The sequence below is a fragment of the Coloeus monedula genome, assembly GCF_965178545.1.
Source record: "Coloeus monedula genome assembly, chromosome: 1".
In the NCBI taxonomy this organism is placed as follows: Eukaryota; Metazoa; Chordata; class Aves; order Passeriformes; family Corvidae; genus Coloeus; species Coloeus monedula.
This window is the reverse complement of record NC_138781.1, coordinates 119,687,613-119,702,396: the sequence shown is the minus strand read 5'-3', so window position 1 is coordinate 119,702,396 and position 14,784 is coordinate 119,687,613. Positions and strand designations below refer to the sequence as shown.

Below are 14,784 nucleotides of genomic sequence, written 5' to 3'. Positions count from 1 at the left end.
ACAGAAGTAGAAGAAAGCCTGATCACCTTGCTAATGGGAGTAGTGCCTTTCAAATGAATGGGATTAGAGTCAGGAAAGAGAAACCTGTTGAGCACTTCAATGGCTAAACAATTACAAGTTACAGCAGATTTCAACATTAGAAATGCAGATAAAAAATGAAGTTTCCTTTCCTCTTTGTTTAATAAATCAAATTTTCAGAAGGATGAAAACCAAAAGTACACAGCTTACTTATTTTATAAACAAAAATTCTCACTTCCAAAAACACTGGTATAACTTTAGAAAGTATTTAGAACTTAATTAGGGAATTTTGGGAAGCCATTGGAATGCAGTAATTATCTCTTTTCTAGTTGCACCTTTCTTGGAATAACCGTCCACCAGAGAGAGAAAAGCCAGCCAAAGATATCAAAAAATGCCCTGTCTTGTGAAATTTCTGTGACCTGAGCAGCTCTCTTGATCCTGTATCACCTCTTTCTCCACAGACAGAAATACAGACATAAGCCTCAGTTCCAGTGTTCCACAGGTCTCCTGTTGTCACACGCACTCCATAGACACTGACAATAAAAGATGACAAGTTTTCATATCACAAGCACTATTATAGTTACAATAACATCTAGCTGGCTGTAGAGTCCAAATACATCTGTGTCAAGGGAGGGGTATAAAACTTTAAAAGTCCTATTCAATAAAATAGTATACAGACTTGCTTTTATGTTTTTTGTGGTTGTTACATTAATGGTTGTATCCCAGGCTGTCACTTGTGGGGAATGCAAACAGAAGTTAATTTTAAATGCCCAGTAATATATCTTGGTCCTTCAGCATCATTTGAAATCATCACAAACTGGAAAGTAAATTATGTAAATGCAATGTGTCACCCTAAGTGGTGAGATCAAAGCTGTAAAAAGCAATGTGAGCCATTAACATTCTGAATGCACTGGTTAACAAAATAGTCCAAAATCTAGCACCATAATTTTAGTCTTCTAGGACCTCAAAACCCAGAAAACTGCATTGTTTTATTATTTTACCAATTCATGCTATAGGATAGAATCATGGAATGGTTTGGTTTGGAAGACACCTTTAAAGGCCATCTAGTCCAACTCCCTTGCCATGATCACGGACATCTTCAGTTACATTAGGTTGCTCAGAGCCATGTCAAATCTGACTTTGAATGTTTCCAGGGATAAGTAACCTCTCTATATTCCATATGGAAATTCTTTAAAGTATATAAATTTAGGAAGGAAAAACTAGGAGTTCAATAAATCATTTGTTTAATAAAAATGGATAAGGCATATAAAAGTAAATTTGAGTCAAAATCTAATGAAACTAAAGACTTTGATTCCTAAAAATATCTACCAATATAAAACTGTGGTCCTTATAATGCAGATGTAGGAACTCCATAAATTCAGAATTGAGATAAAAAACATGCAATTATAATCTTCAGTATTATCACAGGAATGGCAAAATTTATGCCAACATACACTAACAATATTTTGTTAGACTAGGTGAGGTACAGAGAGAATGAAAAGGAAAGAGCAACCTTCATTTTCTGGCACACAAGCTCTTCTTCCAAGGGTAGTTGTGCCTGTGCTTCTCTGTCTTGCAAGAAGAAGAGCTTCTGAGCCACTGGGTCCGAAACAACATCTACATTATCATAATTCAATTGTCTATTTGAAAGTTTCTATTGTCTATTCTAAAGAATAGACTACAGAAAATGTCTAGTCTAAAGTTTCTATTTGAAATGTATTATGAAGCTTGTAATTCTCTATGTAATTCTTTGAAGGAGGTTGCTTCCACATCTCACTCTTCTGATGGCCAAACACCTTCCTTTAATAAGCACTGAAAATTTATTCACCATCAGTCCATATCTGTATTATGCTGGGTGGCTGGTCAGTGTTACAATTTTTCCCTTCATCCTTAATTTTTTTATGATTATCTCTCATTTATTTACATGGCATTTTTGGTGCATGTTACTAAACAAGCTGTCTTTGTAGAATTCAGTTTGGATAGAGGTAACAATTTGGCTAAAATATTAAACAGCCTGCACAGGTTATTTTAATGTGCCCACACAGAACACTACTGGTAGTTTGCTTCTGGCATGACAGCTAACTCATTTTGAGATGACAGCCTCTGAACTCCTCTAATGTATTGTACCACAGACATATGTTAATAATAAATCCAGCACAGAGGCTTAAAATTGATAACTTAAAAGTTCAAGCAATATTCACAAATTTTTACACTTCTTTTTACCTCTCATAAGCCTAGGGTTCATCCCAGCTTTATAATAAGTATTTATAATGTTTACAGTTTTTATCCTAGGAAATTGTGGTTCTCTTGATGGAATGAAGTTGTGTCAGGGGAATTTCAGACTGAACATTAGGACAAAGGCTCCTCACTGGTGTGTGCTCGGTCAATGGAACAGACTCCTCAGGGAAGTGGGCATAGCACAGTTCAAGAAGTGTCTGGATAATTTAGCCATATGGTTTAGCCTTGGATAGTACTGTGAGGAGCAGAGATTTGGACTAGATGATCCTTATGAGTCCCTTCCAGCTTGAGATATTTATATATATCCAACTCAACTCTATGATTCTTTGCTTTAAGTATTGCATGGAAAAGTGCGCAGAACAAAGATTAAGGAACCGTTTTCTTTATATCTAATTTTCTCTATAACGTAGAATGTTACATTTGTAATTATATATTTCTGAAATTAGAAGGTATAAGTGTATAAGATTATTTACAAAATTTATTTCTTTCACTCATGCCTATGAGTTATGAAAGATAGCACAAGGAGGTAAAACATTTTTTTTCAGAGCAGCTATTTTTTGGGCAAAAGCCAGCCACACTTAACACAGAGAAGCTTTTGACACTCTTTAGTTAGCAGCAGAATCAGGCACTATTTTTCCCAGAGTATGCATGTCTCAATACCCAAAATAGTTTTCATTTAGCAGCTGTTAATTCATACTGCATTTTATGCATGTAATTTCACATGTCACCACCTGATCTATTTACTTGCCCAATTTTTTCTTTGCAGCACCCGCATGAGCAGGTGCCCCATGAACAGACCACAGCAGAGGCAGAGAATTAATTTCTCTAGACCAACAATTCCATGCAGAGGACCACAACAATCCTCTCTATTACTACAATTTCCTCCTTCAATAACTACCTACTTTCCAATTTCTGCAAGAAGAAAAGCAAAGGTCCACCAGCGACCAAAACTGTGTAACCCTGATTTATTCCCAGGATATAATTAATGATTGTGGCATAAACCATGAGCAGACAGGGACAAAAGTGGGATGGTAGAAGAAAAAATGTCAAATGAATGCTGCTCAGTCCTCCAGCATTAAAGCAGCGAATCTCTCTGTAACAGTTCTTAACAATTTAATTCCCATGTTTTTCCTTTGAATAAAAAAAGAATGTTAAATCAGAGAGTGTTTCAGCCTCTTTTTTCCAGAAATTGGTTTTAAAGTGCCTCTCATCATCTCTCTTTCACATTGAATCCAGACCTCTTCGCTGTTCTGTTATCAAACTATCTTCTCTGAAGTTAAAAGCTGTGTTCCCTTTCCACTGTCTCATGCAGAAATATAACACTGGCAAAAAGACACAGAGGCGGTCTTTCAATTACTAAGTCAGAGATGAAACTGCCTTCTCCAAAGCCTTCTGCATGACCCCTTTTACACTGAAGCTGGTAGAAATGCACAGAAGCTCTTTTCTTCCTCCCTTGTGTGAGGGAGAAATTGTTAACTACAAAATGCAGATTGAGAGGTTGGTTGTAAGTGTGCCTTTATGCTCTTCATACACAAAGATTACTTGATAATAAAAATCTTCCATTTTATCTTTATCTCAGAAACAAGGAAACTTGCTACTCAGAAAGAACCTGAAAATTAGGAGGTTCAGAGAATCACAGCATAGTCTGAGTTGGAAGGGACCCACAAGGATCATTGAATCCAACTCTTAAATGAATGGCCCATACAGGGAATGAATCCACAACCTTGGCACTATTAGCACCATGTTCTAACCAACTGAGATTGTTGAGATCTGCATCTCAGAATATTTAAACAAGAGAACATTTGGGGAAGAACAGACACTGCAAATGGAGGAATGGAGCATACTTAATATGTTAATTATCATTAACTAGCTTTTATTCAAAGGGGTGGGGAGGTGCTTGACTTTCATACCAGTGTGCTTGTATGCCCTCCCATCAAACAATATTAGTCTCCTGGCTGAAAAGACCAAACCTGTGGGGAAGCAGGCTCACTGCCTCTGAGGCTTCACATGTCGTGAAGATCATGACCAACTAAAATCAAAAATCATTGTGGTTAATACAGATGGGCCTCTCTCTAGAGCATTTTATAAGCCACTTGCAGCTGCTAAATACATCACTGGAGGAAATCTCTCCCATTAATTCTTTTTCTCTTAAAACATACTTTTGTGGCACAAACCTGTTTTTTCTGCTCTTTGTGTCAGGTTCTTAATCTCAGAGCTCAATCATCACAGAGAGGCATAAATATAAGTCCAAGCCACCCATATCTTTATTACAAGAGTAACAGTTCCATGGTATGTTTTCCCACATGCATGGGCCATTTTCTGGACTTCTGCCCCTTGATTTTATTTGCATCTGTCCTCTAGCCGGCACCCCCAATAGCTGTTACCACTGAAAAATCTGCTACAATTTCAATTTGGCAAGATCAACACAAGGAACCATAAGCATACCACCAAGCACTGCTAAACTGTTAAACATTCTGAAAAAGGGGTTCCATAGCTTTTAGAGAACTTAGAACAGCAGTTTCTCTCATCCTATTAATTTTGTCCTCTGCAGCTGATTTTGGGGGGAAGAGAAGAGGACATATTCCAGGTGGATCTTACTCTAGTGTAGTCCTAGCACGAGTAATACCAGGGGTGTTATGGCTTTTCCCCCTCTCGCATCACACCCCAATAGGATGAGAATCTGCCACAGCATTCTTGCTCCCTCACCCACATCTCTCCCAGAACACACTGATCCTGCTATGCCCTTGTAATTTTCTTAGAAGTTTTACAGAAAAGGACAATTCCAGTTGGAGAGAAGGAAAGAACAAGCACAGAATTTCCAGCCCCTTTCCATTGATCAAGCAGCAGGGTCATATAGCAACATCCAGCATGGGTGACAGGGACTGGTGTGGTAGAGCAGGACATTAAAACAGTGCAACAGCAGCAACACCCAGTAATTGCCATATCCTTTGGCATCATTCACCTTTAGAATTACAATACAATCTCTCTGTGAATAATGGACATTTTAACACTTATAGCCTCCTGAAATATTTATTCTGAAAATTTTATTCCATATCCAGAAATCAAAAGTATTCTGGAAGTCTGAGCCACTTACCAGAAGGAAGCTGAAACAGCAGCTACAACAGTAACACTGGAGCTAAAATCCTGAGTTATTGAAAACAGAGTTTGTGATGTGACTCATATGCTGGCTTCATGGTGGTTACATGTGTGACACCTCTTTACTCTTGCCTTTATTTTAAACCAAACACAAGCAGTGAAAATCGTTAAAATCTTATCAAAGCATCTACTTAAAGAATCTGTGAAATTCAAAGCATTAAATACTCTCTCATTCCTTTTCCGGTGCTTCTTAACTTTTTACCTGAGTATGCACAGTAACAAGAGGAAAACAAAGCAGAAAAAGTGTTGTAGCAGCCAAAAAGTAATAAAGGGCCTGATGAAAAACAATGAACTCACCTCTATCGACATCAGTCTGGGGTCTGACTTTGCTGATGTGGTATTGTGCTTACCTGGAAGAATAGGCTGACCCTGCTGTAAAACAGGAAGCTCCACAGATATTTCCCCACCAGCCTGGTCTTTGGCCAGCCATCGATGTGCAGGGAAAGAGAACTGCTCCCCTGAGAAAAGGTTCTGCAATCTAAATAGCACGGAGAATTCCAATTTAATTTGCTGATCTTGGACCAGATGGAACAGAACATGAAACATGTCAGATGCTGTTGAAATCTGCGCAGGTAGAGCTCTGTGGATGATCACAAAACCATGGGTTTGGAGCATTTCTGCTCCATGGATCCAAATGCCCAAATCTGACTTTTCACTCAGTCATGTTTGAAAGCTCAGGGCAGGGTAACTCAAGTGCAAACAAGAAACAGGAGCACTCCCACAAACTACAGCTGTTCCAGCTGGTACATCCATGGGGGCTGGCACTAGGTGGCATGGCTTACCAAAGATGGAACTTCTCACTGGGAAGATTGTCAATGCTTGTATCTCCATTCCTTATATTCTTATGAGGACAGGAATTAAAGGGACAGGTTTTGATTGTTCAGCACTCCTTGTGACATAAATAAACCATGAAAGTGCCAGCCCCAACACCAGTGGAGGCTTACACAAAGCCCTACATCATTTTCTGCTGCGCCCAGCTTTGAGCATGTAGCAGCAAAAGGACCATATGCACACCAGCTGAAGGAGGAAGGAGGTTATTTAGCACTTCAAAGTATTCCTTAGTAAGCACTTCAGAGGCTGCTGTATGTTTTAATAGTCCCTGATTATGCTAATTTATACCCATATCTACACTAGATTTTGGATGGGCAGAGAGAAGGAAAGACACTCCTACTTGTAATTTCACTCTGTGCTTTGCAGAATCTAATCTCCTTAATTTGAATATTGAACAAACTCAGAATTACTGGAAACATTTTTATCTCTTTTGCTGCTTGAATATTAAACTTTAAAGACAAAGATTCATCTTGTCTGAAAAACCTAGCACATCTCGGCCTGTCAACATCTGCTGATGAAACCTGAAAGGGAAACTTGGATTAGTGAAGCAGCACCTTCCTGGCTATTTCCTGGTCTGATATCATCTCAGTACAGATACAGGCACAGAAACCATGGGACACTAATGGAGGACTGATGTGCCTAACTACCAGAAAAGCTCTGCAGTTGTATAACATTCTCTTTTAATTTTAATTCTTCCTGAAAAAAATGTAGGCTTCCCAAGGAACAAGTGTCTGTAGGTTGTGTCTCTTCTGTGAAGTCTAGAAATCAATGGCTGTACTCCTTTGTCTCTAAACCATTAAAAACACTACCTGTAGGGTTTGATCAGCTGAATGTATTTTCTTTTTTCTTTGACTTTCTGCCCAAAGTTGCAAAGAAGAAATAACCCTGGCTGAAGAATCACACCCTAAAAACTGTGTCTGATTGACTGAGAGTCCATAAAGAGACAATTAAAATTTATAAATAAATAACTAATGGAACATGCTGAAGTGTTGAGGTTTTTAAAATTTCACTGTTGATTTCAGTTAATATATCCTAGGTGGAAAGAAGGGGAATAACAACTTTTCACTTTTCTCTTTCCTTTTATTTTTTTGTCAGACTTCCTCAGTCTCTCAATTTAAATGTCTGTCCCCAAAATTCAGTACAGCTGGAAAATTAATACCTAGGATTTATAAGCAGGCAATCATCACCTGAATTGAAAGAGGTATAATCCATATAATTCTATCATGAAACCTCTTAGAGTGATACTACATGGTATTTCAGTGTAGACATGAACTGGCTAGAGGTATGAACTCACAGGATCTTGCCTAAACTTCAGTTAACATTTCCTTCTGATTCACAGTCCCAGATAAAAAAAACATCAAACAGCCACAGAGTTTGAGCACTGATCAATGAATGTTTGACTTTAGTTGGCACTTTGCATTAGATAGATCTATATATACCATGAAATACAATTTTAACATTGAGTTTGCCAGCAGCTCCTAAAGCTCTTCATGAACTGCAGTCTCTTAACAGAAAGATAAGGAACTCTGGCACAAAGATGGAAGGGTTTCAGGCATGCATAGCATATAATTGGCACACATAGTATGTCACATCAGACATTAAGGATAAAAGTCAGATCTTTTAATTTCCAGTCCAGAAACCTATATACTATGCTTCCCAACCAAATCTTGAAATTGAACTAGCTCATTCTCTTTGTTTTATTATATTTGCTTAACCTGCATCAAGATATTTTTCACATAAAGAGGGAAAATAACCTCTTATTGACTTTTTCTTATCAGAGACACAGAACTAGAAACATTTTCAGTGTAGGTCTGGTGCCGTGCATAGGGACCCAGCATCAGCCACAGATTTGGGGAGAACTTGATTAGACTGAATTCAATGACTTTGTGGGTTTAAACAATCTCTAGGCACTTCATAGCATACAGAGACTGTAGAAGACTCAGACTATAGCACTAAGTTAAGCAGTCTGCCTTGCTGCCCAGCCACATATTTTTAAAGCACCATGATGTATTAAATTGCAAACAGCCAATACAGACATCATAAGCTGCTTTAATTCCACACAAAACCATTCCTTCATAAGTAATCCCTTAAATGAAGGTGAAAGCATTTGATGAGGCTAATATCATCCCAGGGATTTTTTTCTTACTCATATTTTGAATCCACTGTCACAGTGACAGCTTTTGGGCAGATAAAATTCTTTCTTGCTGCTTTTACGTCTTCACAGTGCCAGGCAGGGGAGCTTCCTGCATTTGTATGTCCTACACATATTTTGTAGAGATGTCTTATGCTTCTAGTATTGATCTGTAAAAGAAACACAACTAATGAAACAAAGAACAGTTATTAAAAAAAAAAGACATGCAACAGAAATTAATTTAGTAACAGTAAGGTAAGACTTTTGATTAGAGGAATTAAATATTCTGGCATTTAAACAAGCCTTTCCAACTTATTTTACTTCAGATAATCCTTAGACGTTTGAGTCTTCTAAAGGACAACCCTCAAAAAATCCTGTTGGCCTACCAATTCCATTTAAATAGCTTCAGGATGCTGCTGTAGTAATTCCCCACTGAATATTTGCCTCAGTGGGAGACGAATACAGACCGTATGTATGACTAAAAAGAAAAAGTGTCTTGACCTTAAAACCTATCTCAGTTTAGCATCTATACCAGTGACATGCTCCAAAATTATTTTTGTCTCCCACACACCTCTGAGCTTCTCCCTACCCCTCCAGGAGTGTATGCCTTACAATTTTTTGGAAACAATTGTGTTCAGCTTTGATGCTTCTTTTTACAAATCATTTCAATTAAATCAAGTTAAAAAGCTGTATTTGAAAAATTAGCTCTTGGGCAGGCTGGATGAATATGTCCAGTACAGATAACAGGGCGCTGAGGGAATAACTTTGTGTGAAGGTTATTGAAACAACTAGTATGAACTTAAGTATAGAAATAGAAAGCTTATCTTCAAGGAGCTGGAAGTACACCATCAGTGTCTTCCCTTCTCACTGTATAATTTATTTTGTTAAAATGTAGGCTTGATTTTCTGTCCTTCTGTTGTTTTCCATAGAATTAATTTTCGTGTTTTCACTGACGTTGTATAGATGGGTGTGAACTGAGTTCCCTGTATCATGAATTTCCCTGAACTCTGTTATAAACAATAAAGAGATAGAGCAGCCAGGACAGACCACAGTTATGTGCACATACAATGCACTCAGAAAGTCTTTTCTCTTTTTATAAATTTCAGAGTAGGTTCTCCTTAACTGTATTCAGTGCTATGGATACTTGCCTAACAGGGGAACCCTAGATCCCAAACAATGGGACTGTCCTCCATATTTTGTATTTAGAAGTCATTGTAGATGAAATTAATTGCAATAAAGGCAACAGGAAACAGCCAACAACATCAATGGTGAGGAGGGTCTTTTCATCTGTTAAGACCAGCTTACTTTTTTTATCCACTCCTTTCAATCTGAATGATTTTGATATCACAGATGGAGAATGACGTTCTGCATCACTGGTGTTGGAATTTTTGAGAAATTCCATAGGCTGAAAAGGGATAAGAGCTGCACTTCCTGCATCCCAAACATCTACAGGGTTATTTTGGAAAAGGTGAGCCCTTCATCAATGCTGCCATCAAACACCTTTTCTCAGAAGTGGAGTTGCTATGCTGAGTACTAATAATGGAAGCACCTGTTTGTCATATGGCCCTACAGTAGACACTCCTAGACAACCCTTGACAATCCTATACAAACACTGAAGCTATGCAGATTGTAATAAAAGACCTATTCTGGCTCACCTAAATCACCACATTACAAGACTGATGAAGGAAGAATTTGTTTTGTGTAACTGGAAGCAGAAGCAATTTCTGACAGATTTACCACAGGTAAAAAATTTGCCACTATTTCAATAAAGCAGCAGGTATTTAACAAAGTTAAAATTTTACCCCATATCCTAGTTCTTCACTTCTTCATTTAATTTTTAATACTGTAGTCCCATTAATGCAGCTGGTGTGGGGTCAGTAGCTCTGACTGAGGAAGCTGTGACCGGTCCAGAGAGATGGTCCCGTGGAGGATTGTCTTCCCAGGGCCTGGTGTCTTCCCTCAGTTGCTGGCTAGGAGGGCCTGTGCAGAGACTGTCAGCTCTTTAGTGATTGTCAGCTCGTGATTCCAGCTCAGCTCTGCAGGGCAGCCTCCAGGCCAGACCAGGGAGAGAGACGAGAGGCTCGTGTGGCTGTTCCACACGAGGCAGCTTTATTAGTCTGCACTCAACGAAGGGAGGCCAGGGACGAGCATGTCTCTGCCCTCGCAGGATCAGGGGGCTAGCTTTACAGGGATACAGGGGGTGGGTGTCAGAGGGTAAGGGTCAATGGGTTACAAAGGGTCTGCATAGGGTCTCCCAGAGGATTCTGGGTTTGTCTTCTCACCGTAACTGAAAGTGGTTGCCTTTCCAGGGCGTCCTGCTGGGAGGTTAAGCACTCTCCTTATCTCAGCAGACGTCCCTCCAGGCTGGGGACTGGGCATACCCCACAACATTTCAAATTTGCAAACCAAACAAGTACCCATTGCTGTATATTTCTTGGTATTTTCTTGGGCACAATGCAAATTAAACAGTAGTTCTTCCTCAACAGACAATAAACATGTTGAATCAAATAAGCTTGGATAGGTGAGTGGGAAAGGATGCTAATTTTAGCTCTACATTTAAGTCCTGTTTCTCATTTCTAAATACGTGTAATGTACAAAAAAGCTGCCTTTTCATCACATAGAGCTTGAAATGTCATGCAATCTGGCAGGAAGCAAGAGGGCAACACAATGAATATATATTACTTACTGTGAAGATGTTTTCATTGCCTCTCTGAAATAATTTTCCCTTCTCTCCATCAAGCCAAATAGGACCCAAACTGCCACAATCCCCATACAATGTAATATAAACCTCTGAGCTTGTTCCTGCAGATGGCACATCACTGGTGAGGACTGACACATTCCATTTCCTAGCTATCAAAAGATAAAAAGACTCACTGAATTACTTAAACTCCATATTCTTAAATAAAATGCATTTCAGTAACCAAAATTCTGAATAATATCATGTCAATGAACACAGAAATATGTGTTTCACAGAATTACAGCAGGCAAATATTGAGTTTACTATCTTGGGCTTGTCAAGAAACGTCAGGTTGCATTCGTATCTTTTCCTCTAAATGTCCTATATGACCAAGTCGAATTTGAATGAACCTAGATCACCTTTCAAATGCAGTTTTGAAATATTGTATTAAATTGTATTAAATATGGGGTTCTCTTTACTTAGGATATATCAGCTCTGCTCAATGCAGTGCTATGCAATGACAGCCTTGGCACTCATCACTTCAAACATTAGGGACTCTAAAAACAAATTAGGTCTGCTGAAAAAGAACTGTTTAAGAAAGAATTTGTATCTCTGCGGAGATGTGATCGGCTACACAGATGTAACAGCCTGTTTGGAATCCACTGAAGTTTTACCAGCACAGGAAGGACTTTGATCTGTTGGAGAAAATCCAGAGGGGGCCAAGAAGCTGATGAGAGGGATGAAGCACCTCTCCTAGGAGGAAAGGCTGAGAATCAGGTTTATTCAGCTTGGAAAAGAGAAGGCTTCGAGGTGGCCTTCCAGTTACTGCAGGTAACCTACAGGAAAGATGGAGAGGGACTATATATAAGAGCATGCAGTGACAGGAAAAGGGAGAATGGCTTTAAAATGAAAGAGAACAGGTTTAGATTAGATATTAGGGAAAAATTCTTCACTGTGAGGGTGGTGAGGCACTGGAACAGGTTGCCCAGAGAAGTTGTGGATGCCTCATCCCTGGAAGTTGGGTGGAGCTCTGAGTAAGCTGGTCTAAGCAGAAGGTGTCCCTGACCATGGCAGGGGGGTTAGAACTAGATGGATCTTAAGGCGCCTTCCAACCCCAACCATTCATTCAGTGGAAGATAACTACCAAAGGCATGGAATTAAGGGAAATGGTATTACTGAGGAATACTCTTATCAACAAGTTAAACTTGATCAATTCCAGATTTGTCATAGCTGGAACATATTAAACTGGAAGTACAAGTAAAAAATAACAACTGTGAGATCTAAGGAAGAGAAGTAACAGACAGAAACACATTTTCTATCAACAGAGTAGTGTGAGCCTCCTCAAAAATTGTTGTCATCTGCTTTTCCCACAGCTGAAATCATTTGATGATTGAATTCCTTGTTTTGCTTTGCTTGTGTGTGCACCTTTTGCTTTATCTCTTAAACTGTCTTTATCTCAACACATGAGTTTTCTCTCTTTTACCCTCCACAATCCCACTGGTGGGGAAGTAACCAAGAAACTGAGTGGGGCTTAGTTCTGACTGGGGTTAATCCGTGACATAAGGTAAGGAAATTGTATTAAATATTCCCCATAGCTCTCACAGTGGATTAACATTGCAATTAGATTAATGGTATTTGATATCACTAGTACTATAAAAATCAAGTTACTTGTTTAATAGTGATACATTTAACAATTTAATGGTCTTCTTTACCTCTGACATCCTTAGAATTAAGAGAAATATGCCTTATGCATTTCAGAGACTACAACCATGATGATTAGAGGAAATGGAGAAAATATTTATGCAGGAGAAAAAGTCGAGAAAATGTCTGATTTTGTTGATAGGAAGGAGGAAAAAGACTTCTCTAAGTTACAGTGATGGTTTTAGGACACATGTATATAAACCAACCATGAGTAGGCTGAGGATGGAAACTAGAAAACATTCAAGACAGACATCAGAAGTGGGACTCAAGATCTAGAACATCTATCTGGTGGAAGCTGTAATGACTACAGAGAAAAAGATTTAAAATGAGATTTAGTAATCAAATGGAATTACTTACCTAATTGTATAGTTTCCTTCTAGCAAGCAGCTAAACTAGATAAACTGAGAGTTCCTGGGACTGTGATCTGTATGTTATGTTGGTTGTTTCATTTTTAATAATGGCAAGACATATACTGAATTCCTTTCAGATGTATGGCATACTCTCTATAAGTCCCTTGAATGCTCGCTGAATTCTTTTCTATCCTATTAAAGTCGCTCATATTACTCCTCATGATTCTTTTGCCCCTGTCAATCAGTATGTTGCTCTAGCATTGTGAGGTTCTCTCTCCAGCCTTCTCCAGTCTTAACTATGAAAACAATTTTATTTTACATGTGCATCTCAGACACCTAACATACTCTATCTTTGCTTCAAGTTGCACCAGGGAGGGTTTAGATTGGATTTCAGATTGGATGTCAGGAAAAATTTCTTTGCTGAAAGGTTTGTCAAGCATTGGAAGAGGCTGTCCAGGGAAGCAGTTGAGTCACCATCCTGGGAGGTATTTAAAAGATGTGTAGATATGACACCTGGGGACATGGTTTAATGGTGGACTTTGTAATGTTGGGTTAATGGTTGGACTCAGAGGTCTTTTCTAACCTAAATGATTCCACAGTTTTGTGATCTTCCCTGTACAGTTGATGAATATATAAACTGTATGACACTATGGTACATCTCATTGTCAACCTTTTGTCCTGCTCTGAGGTGACCATTTTATTCCTTCTCTTTGAGTTAGCATACAGAAATTAGAACTGAGTCTTTCAGTTAATATTCATTTCACCACTTGCTGTGGTCTCTGCTAATTTTCACCTAAGGGAGTACCTCACATTTCATGTTTCAAGTGCTTGGTTTGCTCAGTAACTTTCAGTAACTCAGTAATATGCATCTGATTAAAGGTTCCTGAGCCTTGATCTGAAAACACTGAGATGCTGTGAATGCAGCACAGAGTGCTGTGAACCCAACAGAAAGACTGTGAGTGATGGAGATATATATAGCTGTTGATTTGCCTAACATTTAGACATTATTTACAGCACAGAATGCTATATGACATTTAGATGGATTCTAGTAATTCTCAGTTGCATTTTCCAAACACAGGTTTTATTTCTGTATCAACATGTAAAGGGATGAAAAAATACCATTAAGAATCTTCACTTGGAGCAGTTCTAAAACATGTGAAGGAGGACACCAAAAGAAGTGGAGATGGACAGAAAAACATCAGAAACAAGACCAGCATAGGAAATAACACACAGCTATTTGGTGTGAAATATATCAGACAATACACTTTGCTTTAGAGTTATAACATTAGTTTATTACATAGAATACACCTCTTCAAATAACAGAAGCATAACAGCTAGTTAGGGGGAAATATATCAGCCACTGGACTTTTAAAAACTGAAGAGTGCTTCTAGGTTTCCTACTTGTGCTACAAACCCCTTTTTCTTCACATCCAACTTCTACTTCCCCTCCATGTGCCTTCTGTCCCACACAGGCACAATCAAAGCCTCTGGGCCAAGAGTTATTTGTGTCAGACTTTTATTAGGTCCCCAATCTGGATAATCAAAGGATCATGACCCAGGGCTTATCACAGCATGTACACGCTAGTTATTCTAGATACAGTCTTCAAGAGTACAGAATGGCAAAATTCTCATTCTCTCCCTGAAAAGTTGCACCTTCTTTTTTCAGGTATATCTCTGACTTC

General features: G+C 38.6%; 1 protein-coding gene across 1 annotated transcript in view; it reads right to left on the bottom strand.

Moving 5' to 3' along the window:
- The window catches only part of RP1 (RP1 axonemal microtubule associated), a gene marked incomplete at its 3' end in the record, with an annotated part of 163,329 nt that overhangs the window by 136,778 nt on the left and 11,767 nt on the right, over positions 1 to 14,784 (bottom strand). The window contains 1 exon segment of the mRNA XM_082284668.1: positions 438 to 551. Coding sequence (XP_082140794.1) covers positions 438 to 551 — 114 coding nt within the window.